This window comes from Aotus nancymaae, unplaced genomic scaffold (assembly GCF_030222135.1).
Source record: "Aotus nancymaae isolate 86718 unplaced genomic scaffold, 86718_ANA_hifiasm-v0.15.2.pri h1tg000021l, whole genome shotgun sequence".
NCBI classification, from domain to species: domain Eukaryota; kingdom Metazoa; phylum Chordata; class Mammalia; order Primates; family Aotidae; genus Aotus; species Aotus nancymaae.
Window position 1 is genome coordinate 30,404,119 of NW_026988433.1, and position 14,974 is coordinate 30,419,092.

The 14,974-nt window shown below is 38.7% G+C and overlaps 1 protein-coding gene across 4 annotated transcripts in view; it reads left to right on the plus strand.

Annotated features, from left to right (window-relative positions):
- The first annotated feature begins 912 nt into the window (after positions 1-912).
- Positions 913-14,974, plus strand: part of IGF1 (insulin like growth factor 1) — an 80,953-nt gene continuing 66,891 nt past the window's right edge. For 2 of the 4 annotated variants that reach the window (XM_021675558.2, XM_012469219.3), the window contains exons 1-2: positions 913-1,235; positions 5,798-5,954. In XM_021675558.2, coding sequence (XP_021531233.1) covers positions 1,173-1,235; positions 5,798-5,954 — 220 coding nt within the window. In that variant the 5' untranslated portion in view covers positions 913-1,172. Of the gene's footprint in view, positions 1,236-2,708; positions 3,038-5,797; positions 5,955-14,974 lie in introns of those variants that run through there. The other 2 variants (XM_021675557.2, XM_021675559.2) reach the window with 2 other exon arrangements.

A 14,974-nucleotide genomic window follows, 5' to 3' on the forward strand; every position in this document is an offset into this window, starting at 1 on the left:
GCTGTAGGCCAGTCACCCAGTTGAGGGATTTGAATGACATCATAACCCTTGAAAGGGTATTGCTAGCCAGCTGGTGTTATTTAGAATATACAAAAATCAGAGAAAGAAAACACACTCTGGCACATAGACTCCCTCTGTCTTTCTCTCTCTCTCTCTCTCTCTCTCTTTCACACACACACACACACACACACACACACACACACAGGTTTGAATTATGCAGAAAATTCGAACTATAGGAAAATTGTTTTCTCCCCAGATACCCTTCTTTCAGAGTGGTGGAGTGGGGAGGGGACAGTGACCAGCAGCCTAGTGGAAGAATAAAGAAAAATATTCTATTTCAGTTGGTTTTAGAGTTCGGCATAGTCTTTGCCTCATTGCAGGAGAAAAAGCATGAGATAGTGTCCTAAAGGGACCAATTTCTTGCTGCCTGCCCCTGCATAGTTTCTAGGAAATGAGATCACTCCCCTCACTTGGCAACTAGGACAAGGGGTCACCTGAGTCCTGTCTTCCAATCTACTTTACCCGTCACTTCAAGGTTAAAATCGTAGAGTTTGCTGGAGAGGGTCTTTTCATCTTTTCTTGCTTTTTTTGTTTTAAATTTTGCATTTGCTCTAGAACGTAAAATTGCTCACCCATCCCCCGTGTATATTCCTTTAATACTGGTAGGGTGTATTAGCAGACATGTGTGTGTCTTCATGACCAGCAGAAAGTTAATCAGAAAACAGATCCTTATTTTCTACAGCAGCATACGTATTTTAATGTCTGCTAACCCTGTCACTAACACACATTCTTTTAAGGGAAAAAAATGCTTCTGTGCTCTAGTTTTAAAATGCAAAGGTATGATGTTATTTGTCACCATGCCCAAAAAAGTCCTTACTCGATAACTTTGCCAGAAGAGGGAGAGAGAGAGAAGGCAAATGTTCCCCCAGCTGTTTCCTGTCTACAGTGTCTGTGTTTTGTAGATAAATGTGAGGATTTTCTCTAAATCCCTCTTCTGTTTGCTAAATCTCACTGTCACTGCTAAATTCAGAGCAGATAGAGCCTGCGCAATGGAATAAAGTCCTCAAAATTGAAATGTGACATTGCTCTCAACATCTCCCATCTCTCTGGATTTCTTTTGCTTCATTATTCCTGCTAACCAATTCATTTTCAGACTTTGTACTTCAGAAGCAATGGGAAAAATCAGCAGTCTTCCAACCCAATTATTTAAGTGCTGCTTTTGTGATTTCTTGAAGGTAAATATTTCTTACTCTTTGAAGTCATTGGGGAATTTTATTTAAATTGTGTACTGTTTGCTTCTGCCTAGAACTGTTGTTCACTTTAAAATTTTCATTGTTTTGGAACTGAGAGTTATTTATAAATTGCTGAATATGCAATTCTGTGGAATCTGAAAAATAGCTCGGGGAGATGGATGCATTTGCACAGATATCTGTATGAGTAGAAACTATTGCAAGGTACTTATGCTAAATCCTCCACTTCTGCAGGGCTTCCGTGGTGTCATTATAGAAGATTCCTTTAAATCCTGTCTATGGCTAAGGGCTATAGAGCGTGGATATTAACTTGGGGATTTCTTTTTCTTTTGCAGGTGCAGATGTTTTATTTTTAAGACCATGCTTGTGTGCATGTGTGTGTGATGTGTGTGTGTGTGTGTGTGTGTGTAACTCATCAGGACTTTATTTACAAGGCATGCCATATATGAAGGGTTATATTTTAGATGATACTAAGGCTTTTTAATATGATCTTTGGAGCTCAGGTCTCGGAACTCTGCACTTACGCCCAGAGAGTTAAAGTAATTTGTTCTTCCAGGAGATAATTCCTTGACAACTCTTGCTGACCGTGTATATTTGTATAATTTAAACAAATACATACTGAATATAGAAAGCAGAAACTTTCTAACAGCTGCTTGCCCAACCTTTCTGTTCAGAAGAGGACTTTCACGGGCAAAGTTTGGACTTGGGGTTTTGTGTTGTAAAACTCTGATTTTATATTCGGTGTCGTGAAGTCCCTTTAGGTAAATCTGGCTGCTGTTTTCAGTGCACCGACTTCTCATTTCTGATTGCTGGCCGTAGTTCTAGTTTCCATTCTCAGCAATATTATATCCCTCAAGACTTGGGTATTTTCAATTTGCAAGGGCTTTTAAGCTGCTGTCACTGGCTCCACTGATGCAATTGCCTGAAGGCTCAATTCATAAGATCCCTCTGCCACTTAGTGCAGCACTCACCCGCGGCTTTCAAACACCACCACTAGGACTTTCTCTAGTCAAGTAAGTGGCTCCGGGAGTTAAAGGTACACCCTTGTCAGGCACCTGATTCTGCTGTTCCTGAGATGCCAACACAGGCAGGCCACCTTGCTTTCAAAGAAATGACGTCACCACTATGCATACATACTATGTGGTCTAGCACCTGGAGTTTTTGTCTCCCTACTTAGGGGATCATAAAAGAGGCCGTTGAATGTTATCTCTGCGTTAATTACAAGTTAAGAAAATTGTCTCCAAATGCACTTTTCATGCACTGTATGCAGAACGTTTCAGAAGTGGAGCTCGTAATAAGTTGTTACTTTTTTCTGTACTTGAGGCAGAAAGTGGTTTGAGGAAGCTGCTTGGTCTTTCATAGGTAATTTAGTGAGTAAAGTTGTCCTGCCCAGAGGCAGAACTCACAAGCTGATTGTACTGAGTTTCAAGGTATTTCCAAGAGAATGAGTCGGGGGAAGGGAGTTAGGGAGTAGACTGGAGCTTGGGTCACTATCTGGGCGGCTACAATAGGCATACAATGAAAATAGGTGGCTAGACTAGGGGAAAAAGATGGACTTAAATCCCAGCTGTGCAATTTGTTCATTGTTTGAATGGACAAAAGGCAGTTTGCCCAGCTGCATAGCATACCTGCCTGGGTGTCCAAATGTAATTAGATGCTTTCACAAACCCCACCCACAAAGCAGCACATGGTTTTAAGACCTCAGTTTTCTATTCACATCGGTCTCATAATATACACCCTGACCTGCTGTAAAAGACCTGGAACAAGCAAAAGTGATTACACCTACAGTGAGTATTTTCTTATGACTATTGCCCTCAAATTTTACGGGGCATTTTCATTATAGTCTAGACATCTGGAATCAATTAATATTCCATTTATTTAAGATTAAAAAAGAGAAAGGGCTTTCAAAATTTGGGTTTGTGCATGATTTTTGAGAAAATGTTTTCTGATTCTTTTTTCTTTTTTTCTCTTGTCTTTCTGATTCTTCCCTTTTTTTCTATCATATCTTTCCTTTCTCTCCATGTATTTCTTTTGTGTTTGGCAAAATAAAAGGCCAAGGAAATAATGAACATATGGGGCCACTTGTTTCACACTTTTAACTCCTAAGCAAGTTCGGTTTTGTTTTCCTTTTTGGGAACATAATGTGATAAAATCTCTGGTTCTCTGTGGGTATACTGGACTATTACCTAAACTCAAGGAAAATGCAACAGAGGTTCTGTCTTGTACTAGAACTGTAAGTATTGAGATTTATCTGACAATATAGCTCAGCAAAAAAAAAAAAAAAAGAAAGAAAAAGGAAAATCTATTTTAAAACTCTTAAATTCTTAAGTTCTAGAGATTTATATGTATTGCTACACTTAAATGTGTTATACTATAACTATTAAAAATACAGTTTTGACATCTAATGAAGTTTGAAATTCACTGAGGTTATAACTTGAGTAATTTTTTTCTCTGGATTTCACAAAAACTGAAGAATCTGAAGGCATCTACAGTTACAGGTGCTTAGCCTTCAGCATTGCTATAAACTCAACAAAGAAGGGTGGGGTGGAGAAATAGAATTTGGTAGAATAACACACTTTCTAGAACTGGCCCATTCCCACAGTGTGGGGATATGCTCTGTAAGATCAATCACAGGTTTGTTCTTTTGAAAAAGGCCATGAGGTCCAGTTGGGTTGGATTTGTTGAGGTTTCTACTGGAAATATTGAACAGGAAAACCCCCATTACTTATTTTATAACTAAAAAAAAAAATAAGAACTGGATGATAACTTGCTTCTACTAGTCCCGATGTTTCAGGCTATGTACAGGGTAGAAGATTTCCATCCAGAGATCCTGTTGAGAAAAATGCAATAAATTTTCTGTTGAGCTTTTCCCTCCTCTTCTATTTTATGTCCATTATTTATGATGATTTGCAAATAGAGGGCGCTTTTCATCTTCAACTGTTTTATAAGAGTTAACTAAATATTTGCGTTGTGTTAATGAGAGACAGGAGTTTGGGTTTTTTTTTTTTTGTTTTGTTTTGTTTTGTTTTGTTTTGTCAATTGCTGGGCTGAAGGTCTGACTACAAAAATGAAAATCTTCATTAGAATGAGGGGGGAAATTTTGCCACTGATATAGAGCCATTTAATTAAGAGTCCACGGAGGGCAAGGAGGGTGGTCAGAAAATAAATGACTGAGTCTGTTTCTCCAAAAATGATGGATTTGAATGGACTTACCGCTACTATGAGGTTCATAAAAGCCTCCTTTTATAATGATAATTTCCAGCGTAACTCCACAACCCTTTTAATAAGGCCCCTCACCTAACACCCCATCAGTGACTCTTCCCATGATTCTGAAAGTAGATGCATCTGAGAGAAGTGAAGCCACTCACATTGGGAGGTTTCTTGGAAGAAGCCACCACATCTTTGTGCCATAAGTAACAATACGGGAAAACTTAATGATCACCTTAGCATAGTTTCTACTACTTAGAGTGAGGATAGAGACTTGAGCCACAGGACTGCTACTTTTGGCAAGGCTGCCACTTGGCTGTCTGTCATTGACTAAGTCATGCCAACCAGGGGTCCCTTGGCATATTTTTCTATAAAATAGATACGGTGACACATAAGTCCCTACAAGAGATGAAGCCAGAATTCCTGTGACTAAAAATAAAAGATTTTTGCAGGTTTGGGCCTAGTGCCATATACACAGAAGGGATTCTCAACACATGTTGATTTGATATTGGACTTGAGGCAAGGGGCTTTAGAATGCAGAAGAAGTGGCTTCTCCTTGAGCCAATTTCATTCTTCAGTTCTCATATTTTTTTCTATTTCTGTTATTTTTCTTCTATTTGTGGTTATGTCAATGGCTGATACTCCCCAGGTTAGGAATCAGTCTCTCTCTCTCCCTCTCTCTTTCTCTCTCTCTCTCTCTCTCTGACTCTTTCTGTCTCTGTCTCTTTCTCATGTTAAGAGGAAAAAAAAAAAAAAAACCTTTGATAATATATGGTATTGTCAAAAGCCTTTTTTTGGCCATAGTAAATTCTTTTTAGTCAAAAATAGGGAATGATGTTTAGTTAAAAATATTCTGGTCAATAATGAATGCATATACCATCTGTGGATGGCCAATATTGAGAGACTTCAAATTAACAAAACTTATTTGGTTCCAAATCTGTACTGGGCACAATTTAACCTTTGATAATTCAAAAGTTCTACCAGGGTCTCAGAATGGTATGGGATCTCACTGTAATAATAGCATCTTTCATTTCCATAGTAAATGTTTCTAGATATTTTATCTCAATTCATTGAAATAGGAACCCATAAAGAAGGGGTTCAGAGAGGATTCCTCCAAGGATCCACAGTAGCCAGGGGAATAAACACAGGTTGCTGGATGCCAAGACATGCTACATCCACGACTCCCACTGGGTTCTCATGTTCTCTATTGCACTTCTGTGCCAGGTAGTCCTGATGAATGATAATCATGGAATCATGGGAGTCAATGCACTTCTGTCCCACCCCACTTCCCTTGCAAGGACCAAGGAGGAAACCTGACCACCCTTCTGTTTCTTGGGCAGGTGAAGATGCACACCATGTCCTCCTCGCATCTCTTCTACCTGGCTCTGTGTCTGCTCACCTTCACCAGCTCTGCCACAGCTGGACCGGAGACACTCTGCGGAGCTGAGCTGGTGGATGCTCTCCAGTTCGTGTGTGGAGAAAGGGGCTTTTATTTCAGTAAGTATCCCTCCCTCTCACTGTGCTGCTCAGGTCTAAAGTGTACAGCTCTGTGGATTTACAACCGCAGGGAGTGTGTGAATAACTGAATGACTGCCCGTGTCTGGCAGCCATCCTAGATCTCTAGGATTCCTCACCTTAAAGTAAGCATAGTGTTTCATCTGGGCTTTGGCAGGTTTTACAGATCTAGAATGGAATTTTCCTCCTTAACAATTAGTCTTTAACTACTTCCTGCTAAGTCTTCTTTCAGCTATTATAATCTACCCTCACTGTTCCATTCTTTCAATGAAAGGATAGGACAAAATAACCCTGAGGAATTATGTTTTTGTTTTCAAAATCTATGGGTGCACATATAAACATATGGAACCCATGTGGGGCTGCTTTAAGTGCTATGTGATTTGGAGTAAAATAGTAAGAACTCTCCAGTCATGTGGATCTGGAAAAAAATATTAAAGGGCATATCCTAGATGTTTCCATTCAATATGAAATCACCATGAACAGACAGAAGGTGAACTCCACTTAAAGGCATGTTTGAAGCATGTAGACTGTCTCTAAATGTAGGCTGAAATGCCATACTGATTTGCCCTCTTTGCCAATTGACCTTGATTTTTTCTCATTGCTCTCTATTGGCATATCTCTTCTCTGGGACCCTTCAGCGATATCACCATCTGGAAAAGGATCTCTGACAAGTACAGGGTCACTTATCTCAGGGTCACTTATCTCTTAGGTGATTAGAAAGTCAACAGCCATTAAAAGGTAGACAGCCAAGTCAAGTTGTGTAATAATAAGCACAAGCAAAAGTCAGTGATACCTATGGAAACTGCTCACTTAAAGAATCTAGCTCCCATGCATTTAACTCACTGTATATTATAGGACAGTGAAAGATTTAAAGCCAGATGCTCATTCCGTATAATTCTTTGGAGTTTTAGGGAGTTCCAGGAAACTGAGCATGAATCATTCTTAAAGGTTCATATCACTCCAGTGTAGACAGCTTACCTCAGTTACCCACTGTGCTCTGAATAGCTTCTGTGATGACTCACACACTTGAATTCTCTCTCATTTTCTTCCCAAATGTCAGCCTCTCTCTAGGCAGGTGGGGTATGTATGTGTATGACTGGCAGGATAGAGGGTGGCCTGTGTGTACAGATCTGGAGATAAGTAAGGGAGATGGGAAGAAAGAGGCTGGTGAGGGGATTGGTGATCAGTACTTACAGTGGATTCGTCAACAAATAGTTTTTAAATCACTAGTGACAAAGAATCACAAGTTCCTTCTACTATTGAATAGGCAAATTCCCACTATCTGCTCATAGTCAATGCTTTAATTGAGTAAATTCATTTATTTTCCTGGCGATAAAGCAATTCTATCCAGTTCTCTGTTGCAGAGGAAATGAATGAATGCATTGGGTGAGTGATTTTCCAATAGCAGACTTGTTTTACCTTTAAAATATCCTGTGGAAGATAATGGTGGGACCTCACATGATCCAACAGTGGGTCATAATTATTCTATAATTTGAAGCTACTGATCCACATTTTTTTAAAAATGAAAAAGTGGTTCTCACTTATTATGCCCAAGAGGACTTTTTTTTTTGTCTTGATAATCCATTTCTGCAATTTCCTTTGATCCAGTTCACTAGGTAATTGCTAAGTCTAGAAGTGTCCTTTGTTATGTGCCAGGTTGAATTGTGGCATTCGACATGACATGCTCCAGAATTTCCATGCACAGTGTATGAAAATTGGGTCCTTCTATGCCTATGGTGTTTGCATTAAATGATGAAAAATGAGAATGGAAAAAGTGATTGTTCCTAAGTAACTGTATGAAATTTATATGTGTTTGCACAGCTACTTAAGAACATTGGACAACTAAAATGGAAACCAATTTCCAGGTTTTCTTATTCTGTTACTGCAACAATCAAATTTCAGCAAGTTTTTAAAAATTGTATCTGAATAACTTGAAAAGGAAAAGTTATATATAGCAACTCTTGATGTTTACTGTATGACTCTAGCTAGAAAGTGGTTCTGTAAATCATATGTTGTTGTCAGTATTGTCATTGAAATGTGTGTCATGTGTTTTTCCTTATAAAATTCTGTGACTTATGTGAATCTGACATACCCTCCTGCACAAAAGTGTCCAACATAACTGCATGCACAAAAGTATTCTCATTAACATTCTAGTCAATTGGACAATCTTATTTGCCCAAAGTAAGTTAGTCTATTTAGATTATTTTAATTTAATTTAAAACATTGATGGAGCATGTGTTATGTGTAAGCATTGGACAAGGCATGAATGAGATGCCTAGAAATGAATGAGAGATTGACCTTGACTTCAAGGGGCTTAGTTGAGTTGAGTGGTAAAAGAAAAATACACTAAGTTATTGTCATAAGAGAAAAATAACCATGGAGAATAGATTATATCCTTTATGTTTTTCCTGAGTATTTTGTCCCATTTGTGGTCTCACCTTACAAGGGTCTACCCTGCCAAGAATAATACCCTGTCAGTGGGCTCCTTGATGCCAAAGGACATATTTATTTACCTTTGAATCCAAGTGTCTATCTCATTGCCTGGATGCTATATTAGCTGCCCATATTTGATTGTTGGACAGGATTGAATTGAAGTGAATCCAGTTGAATTCAATTGAATTGAATGGAATTACTTGTTTGGGATCTTAGTCTTAAGAACCATCAAGGTTGTCAAGTACTGTGGACAATACTTCTCATCTCATGGTTATCCAGTTATTTAATAAAACTGCTTTTCTTTTGTTGAACTGAAAAAAATATATACTAACAATGATTTAGAAGCTGCTGCAGTTTGGTCATCCCCAAGCTACATTGATGTCTGTTTTGTGTCTGAGCCAATTATTCTTACAGGCATTAACTGTTGTCAACAAATTTCATTTAGTTTCCTTTTCATCCCCTGAGATGTACTGTGTATGGAGAAGTCAGCTCTAAGCACATACAGTCTTTGAAATACTTTTTAGAGGAAAGCATTCTTCTCCACCTCTATACACTGTCAGTTGACTCTTATTATTATCGTTATGCTTATTTTCAAAGTTTTATTGTGGCTGTGCCTTTTATTTTAAACTGCTTCAAATCCATTTTGGAAGTACAATATTTTTAGTAGTAGAAGGCAGTTTCTAATTTTAGTTTGAAATTCAAACATCTAAAAGAAAATTGCCTCCATATCTATCACTTTTCTCAATCACAATATTTAACAAGGAGAGTTTTTTAACTCTATTAGAACTGTTCTGAATAAAACTTTTTGTAATGCTTACTGTGTGTAGATTTACCCCATGTTGTGAATGAGCTCATATTTCCCTTCAAGCCCAAGTTCCACTACAGCACAGTGGAAGCAGCCTTCTAGATTATCTGTTTGTGAACATTATCCCATCATAAATGGAACAGTTCATGTATAATTAATGTAGCTTCCCCAGACATTTTATGAAATGAAAGATCCAATGAAGAGCTAATTACTGATTCTTCCCTATGCATCATAGGGAAGATAGGAGAGCCCATCAGCCAGCCTTGTGTTCTTGTAGTCCTGTGAGAAAAATGGTGGCATAATGGAGATGAAAGCACATATGGAAGGGGCTAGCTATTTTCTTACTAGATTGATGGAGCCTTTATGAAGGGTGGCTCATAACAACCTCATTTTTGCATGAAAAACACCAAGAGAAAAAGAGCTTCAAATGAAACAGGAGAATTGAAGCTTACCATAGATATAATTTTTGACAGCCATGGTGATTAACCATTTTAACATGCTGCTATGGGCCTGTGGAATTTCTCTCCTTGGAGATTCTTAAAAAATTGACAGACAACCAACCATCTTGAATGGTTTCAATTAAGAGCAACTGAAAGAAAGAGAGTTTCTGGGGTCTTTTTTAGTTTTAAGAGTCTATAAACAGTCCCTTAAATAAACTGTATATGCTTTGCCTTGGTGGTCTGGGGAAAAGAAGTAAATCAATTAGAAAAGAAAGTTGGATATTCTTGCAACTCTTCAGGATTTATAGCTTTTGTAAAACATATTTCCAATGTATAGTTATTAAGAATAGGTCTGAATAAACGAATGGCATTCCTCGTGTGTTAAAACAGACTGTTTTGTAAGGACTTTAAGTGAAACTTTACAATGAACTTTCATCATTATTGATTGCAACAACCTTCTTAGATCTAGGTTATTATTATTAAGTTAAGCTTGTTTCCTTTGATATATATTGCCCAGAAAACTGCTCCCAGACCTGTCATTCATTAGCTGTAGGACTTTGGCAGGCATTTAAATTTCATGGGTCTAAATGTCCTTGTTCATAAAACAAGGGAATTTTATTAAAGTAAATGACCTCTTCTAACTTTAATAGACTCATAGTCTAGGTTGTAATTAACAAAGCTCTGGTGCTATTCAAGAAAGAACCTTGGATTTAAGTAGTGACCAAAGAACATTTAGTCTCTTGTATCTTATTTACGTAGTTTCTGTTGGTCCCAAGAGATAGGAGATTCCACCCACTTAAAGTAAGAGGAACCAGATTCTTCGTTTTGCTTTGCTTTAAGCTGGATTGCAACCCCTCGGGGATGGAATAGAAGCTCAGATATGAACAATAACATGCAGGTCTTTTGGACCAAGGAGCCAAAGAAGCACACGCCTCATGAAAACAAACTCTCATTTTTCTTTGTTAGGATAGACTCACTGACAGTTTCTATCTTTACATTCTCTCACTCTCCTGGCTTTGAGGTCAAGTGAGTACATTCATTTTTAGATGCCCTTTATTAAATTAGAGGCGACAAATAAGAATCTATAGGTTTCTAAATCTCTTCCCAACCTATTATCTTTTCAATTAAAGAAGAGAGTGTAAATTGGGGCATTTGACATCACACTAATCCATCATTAGCATTGTTTTGAGTGGGGCTGGGTTTGAGCTGCACCATTTTCACTCCTTTGATTGGTACCCCTTAGACTGCTTGCTGTGCATCTGTGTAACAGCTGGTCAAAGTTAGGAATATAGTCACTAGCTGTGGAAAAGCTTTTCTCTTTGAAACTATTTGGTATATGTGGGGTTTGACCTTATGACCCTGGCCTCATTAATGCCACTAAGCTAATAGGCCACAGATATTGTTAAAGAAAAGCAATGAGTTTTTATATTGACCCCAAATGCTTGCTACTATTTTAAATAATAAAGGACCAGTCTCGGCAACCACAGGACCACTAAGAAAATGATGTAAAATTAGAAAATACTTTGCTTTGCATTTTTTTCTGACATGCTAATACCCTTCAAGACCATCTCCTTTTTGATGGAGAGTTATAAACAGGTGAGTGAAGGGTTCACTACCAAGGGCATGGCCTCTATTGCCCAACATCCCAAGTTTGAACCCCAGTTCTGCAACTTACTTGGTGAGTGAACTTGAGCAAGTTACTTAACCTGTTTGTCAATTTTCTCATCTGTAAAATGGGGCCTGCCTTATACAGTTGGTGTTAGGATTAAATTAGTTATTAGTTTAGAATATGTTAACTTAGAATATTGCCTGGCAACATAGTAAGCACCATACATATGTGAGCTATTACACTTACTTATTTTCTTCTGAGATCAACTGCAGAATCTATTGCCAATGCTGAGGTATCTGAACTGCCCAATTAATTATATACTCATTTTCTCTCCTTGGAGCCAGCTGCTTAAAAACTTATTATGAGTAGTAAGAATTATGAGGTAGTATTAGTAATAATAACATGAAGAATGTTATGTTTATCTAGTATATTTACTTTTGCAAAATCCAGTTGTATCAGCTCTCTCACTTTGTCTTTACCCCAGTCTTGGTAGGCAAAGATTATTGCTTCATGGGACAAATGAGAAATGTGAGACATGAAGGTTTTGTAACTAACGCCACTGAAGGACTCCAGAAACAGAGCCAAGTTCTCTTGCCTCCAAGAAGTGTGTAGCATAGGAAGATGCTTCCAAATTCCCTGTAGTTTCCTGGGAGATAAAGACCAAGAATCCCAGGGTGACTAAATTGATTTTGAACACTTCCTTGAAAGGAGGCATGAGAGAGATATCTATGTAATGACCCTATATTTTCGCTTCTGGAAAAATTGAGGTAATGCTAAAAAAAAATTTCCTCAGGAAGCACAAGGAAAGTCTTCTTTGATTAGAGGCTGCTGCCGTACAAGAGTCTTCACAGGCTGAATTCAGACAGAGCACTGCAACTCACCTCTGTACACCAGGATATGCAGTAGACTCTGGGGAGCCTCTCCTCTGGCCAACTTCAAGTCTTCCTCTTCCTGGAAACCTCAAGTGCTTTATTACTTGCAACTATTTGCTCATTGGTTTTTCTCAAAGACCTACTAGAGAAAGGCTGTTTAAATGGACCAAACTTTTTCTTGGGGTGCTATTAGAGTGGTGGTAAAGGGAGGTGGTCACAGACAGCATAATCCAGACAGGAAGAAACATCCCCAACTTGACTATAAAAGGAGATGTGGGAGCAGCTAGGGGTTGGGATGGAAGACCTCCACCTTTGCTGGTATTACTCAACCAGTTGTTTGAAGACCATAGGTATTGAAATATCTCTTGTCTTCAATGACTGGTAGGGGAGACATTTTGGATCTAGGAGAGAGTTTTGGCATTCTGCTAATTCAATGGCCTCCAATACATTGACTAGACATCTTATGTCATGCCATCATTGCCCAAGGTCTCCATTAGAGCTGACTTTGTCGCTCCAGCAGCCTTCCTTGTGGTTTTATGGCACACACCAAAGATTCAGACACAGTGAAAACACCACGAGGTCTCTCCCAAGGAGATGTCTCATTGTCCTCAGTAACAGCCTGCTTTGCTCTTTTGTGCAGTCAGACATCTTTGACAACCCATGGTGGCAAAAAATCATTTTTGCATTGAGCTGCTGCCCTTGGAAGAGTTCCATCCTACACCTCTCCATGAGACATTAGCAAGTTTTTACATACCAAAGAATTACTTTTGGTTGCCTGGAAAGTTCAAACCCCCAGGCCTTATTAGCTGTTAGACTAAGGAGATGACAACACAGCATTTTGTTTGTCTTTATCTATACATGAGATTGATTAAAACATAGCAAAGAGGTGTTATTTGACATGTAATTCCCTAACTGCAGTAAGTTGTATGCCTATTTAATGCATTGTTTAGTCTCACATTGGCTAAAGCCACTTAAAGAAGCACTTGCCAAGCTCTGGCTTTTCATTCTTAGCATAGCTGCCCCTCTTACTTTTTCACTGAACCTTAAATACCAAGAAAAACCCTTTACTTAGTTTACATCTGGCATATTGCTTTCTGCAACTGGCCAGAACCTTTGCACATGGCCCTCTGCATTTGTCCTAAGGTCATGAATGGCTTTGCAATATTTGATCAGCAGTAGCACAGACACAAAGAGAAACTGTATAACCAGCAGAGACCACACAGCCTCTTTTAAATTAAAACCTTTTGCATTAAATGTTCAGGCATTCTGCAGGAATAAGGATTTCCACATCCAAAAAAAAAAAAAAAAGAGCAGTCAAAAATCAAAAAGAGGAGGGGAAAGATACCCAAGAACCTGATTATTGATTAAGTATACATCTCTGTAATCACTCCCTCTTAAAATTAACTGATTGCTCAAAGAAAATATAATTGAAGATTGCTACAAACTCAAACTTAGAAGTCCTTGAAAAATAATTGAGTCGATATTATGCAATCTATTCATGTAACAAAATTGCACTTGTACCCCATACATTTATGTAAATGAAAATGATAATAATAATTAGTCAAACACTGAAATCCAGAGAGAAGTGACATGTGCAAAGTCACACAGCTAATTAGTGGCAGAAGCAGAAGATACTGTGATTCTGTTTTCTGGTTCCATGGCAGTATTTCCCCATTTAGCAGCAATCAGCTAGGCCTATGTCAAAGTTATCTAGTACATTGAAATGACCAGGAGAATCAGCCAATCAAATTCATCTAAATGAACATAGATCTTGTTGGTTCCTTCCTTTCAAATCTACCTGAGACTTAGGTTAACACTTGTTCCCTTGCTGTGGAAATTTGTACAAACTAAAGTGATTCCCTGCCTGTCTCCTATATGGTGTTCAAAGCCTTCACATGTACTTTGGGCATTCCAAGTCCACTTAAGGTCATAATTTGACTATTATTGTATATTATACTATTCTGACTCTTTGGTCACTGTCTCCAATGTCAACTTTGGTAGAACTGCTTTGGAATGACTTAGCAAAGCTACACTCCCGGAAAATCTGAAATGGTCTGATGAGTTGTTGGATCAGCCTTTTTTTCTGGAGATTTCACTGACTGTCCCAAGCCAAAAGAAATTTACACCTGATATTTTTGCAGACTCCCAAGCAAATACTCTACGAATCTCTTCTGGTTTTCTTCCTTCATCTCTGGTCTTTATGAGGTACTAAAAAGCTGTTTGAGGGACCTTTTTAAACTTTGAAAATTTGGCAGACATAGAATCAATGCTGAGAGTATTGCTGGGAAGATGGTGCTACCTCTGTGCCATTTACCCTGATGAAATGGGTCTTTCATCAGAGGCAAGTGATTTAGAAAGTCCACACTGAGCCAACCCACACGAAGCCAACTCCTGATTACCTATAAAACTGGGGAAAGGAGCACCAAGAGTTAGAATTCTGGATTAAATGGGTCTAAGGACACTATAGATTTTTCTTCTGGCTCCTTGCTGAGCCTATCCCCAACCTCTTTCTGAGACAAAGTGATGTGGTTTTTTTCATTTTTGTTTTTGTTTTTTTAAGACAGAGCCTCAGTCTGTTGCTCAGGCTAGACTGCAATGGTACAAACAAGGCTCACTGCAGCCTCAACCTGCCAGTCTCAAGTGATCCTCCCACCACCTCAACCTCCCCAGTAGCTGGGACCATAGGTACATGCCACCACACCCAGCTAACTTTTGTACTTTTTGTAGAGATGGGGTTTCACCATATTGCCCATGCTGGTCTCAAACTCCTGGGCTCAAGTGATCTGCCCGCTTCGGCCTCCCAAAGTGCTGGATTTACAGTCATGAGCCACCACACTCAGCCT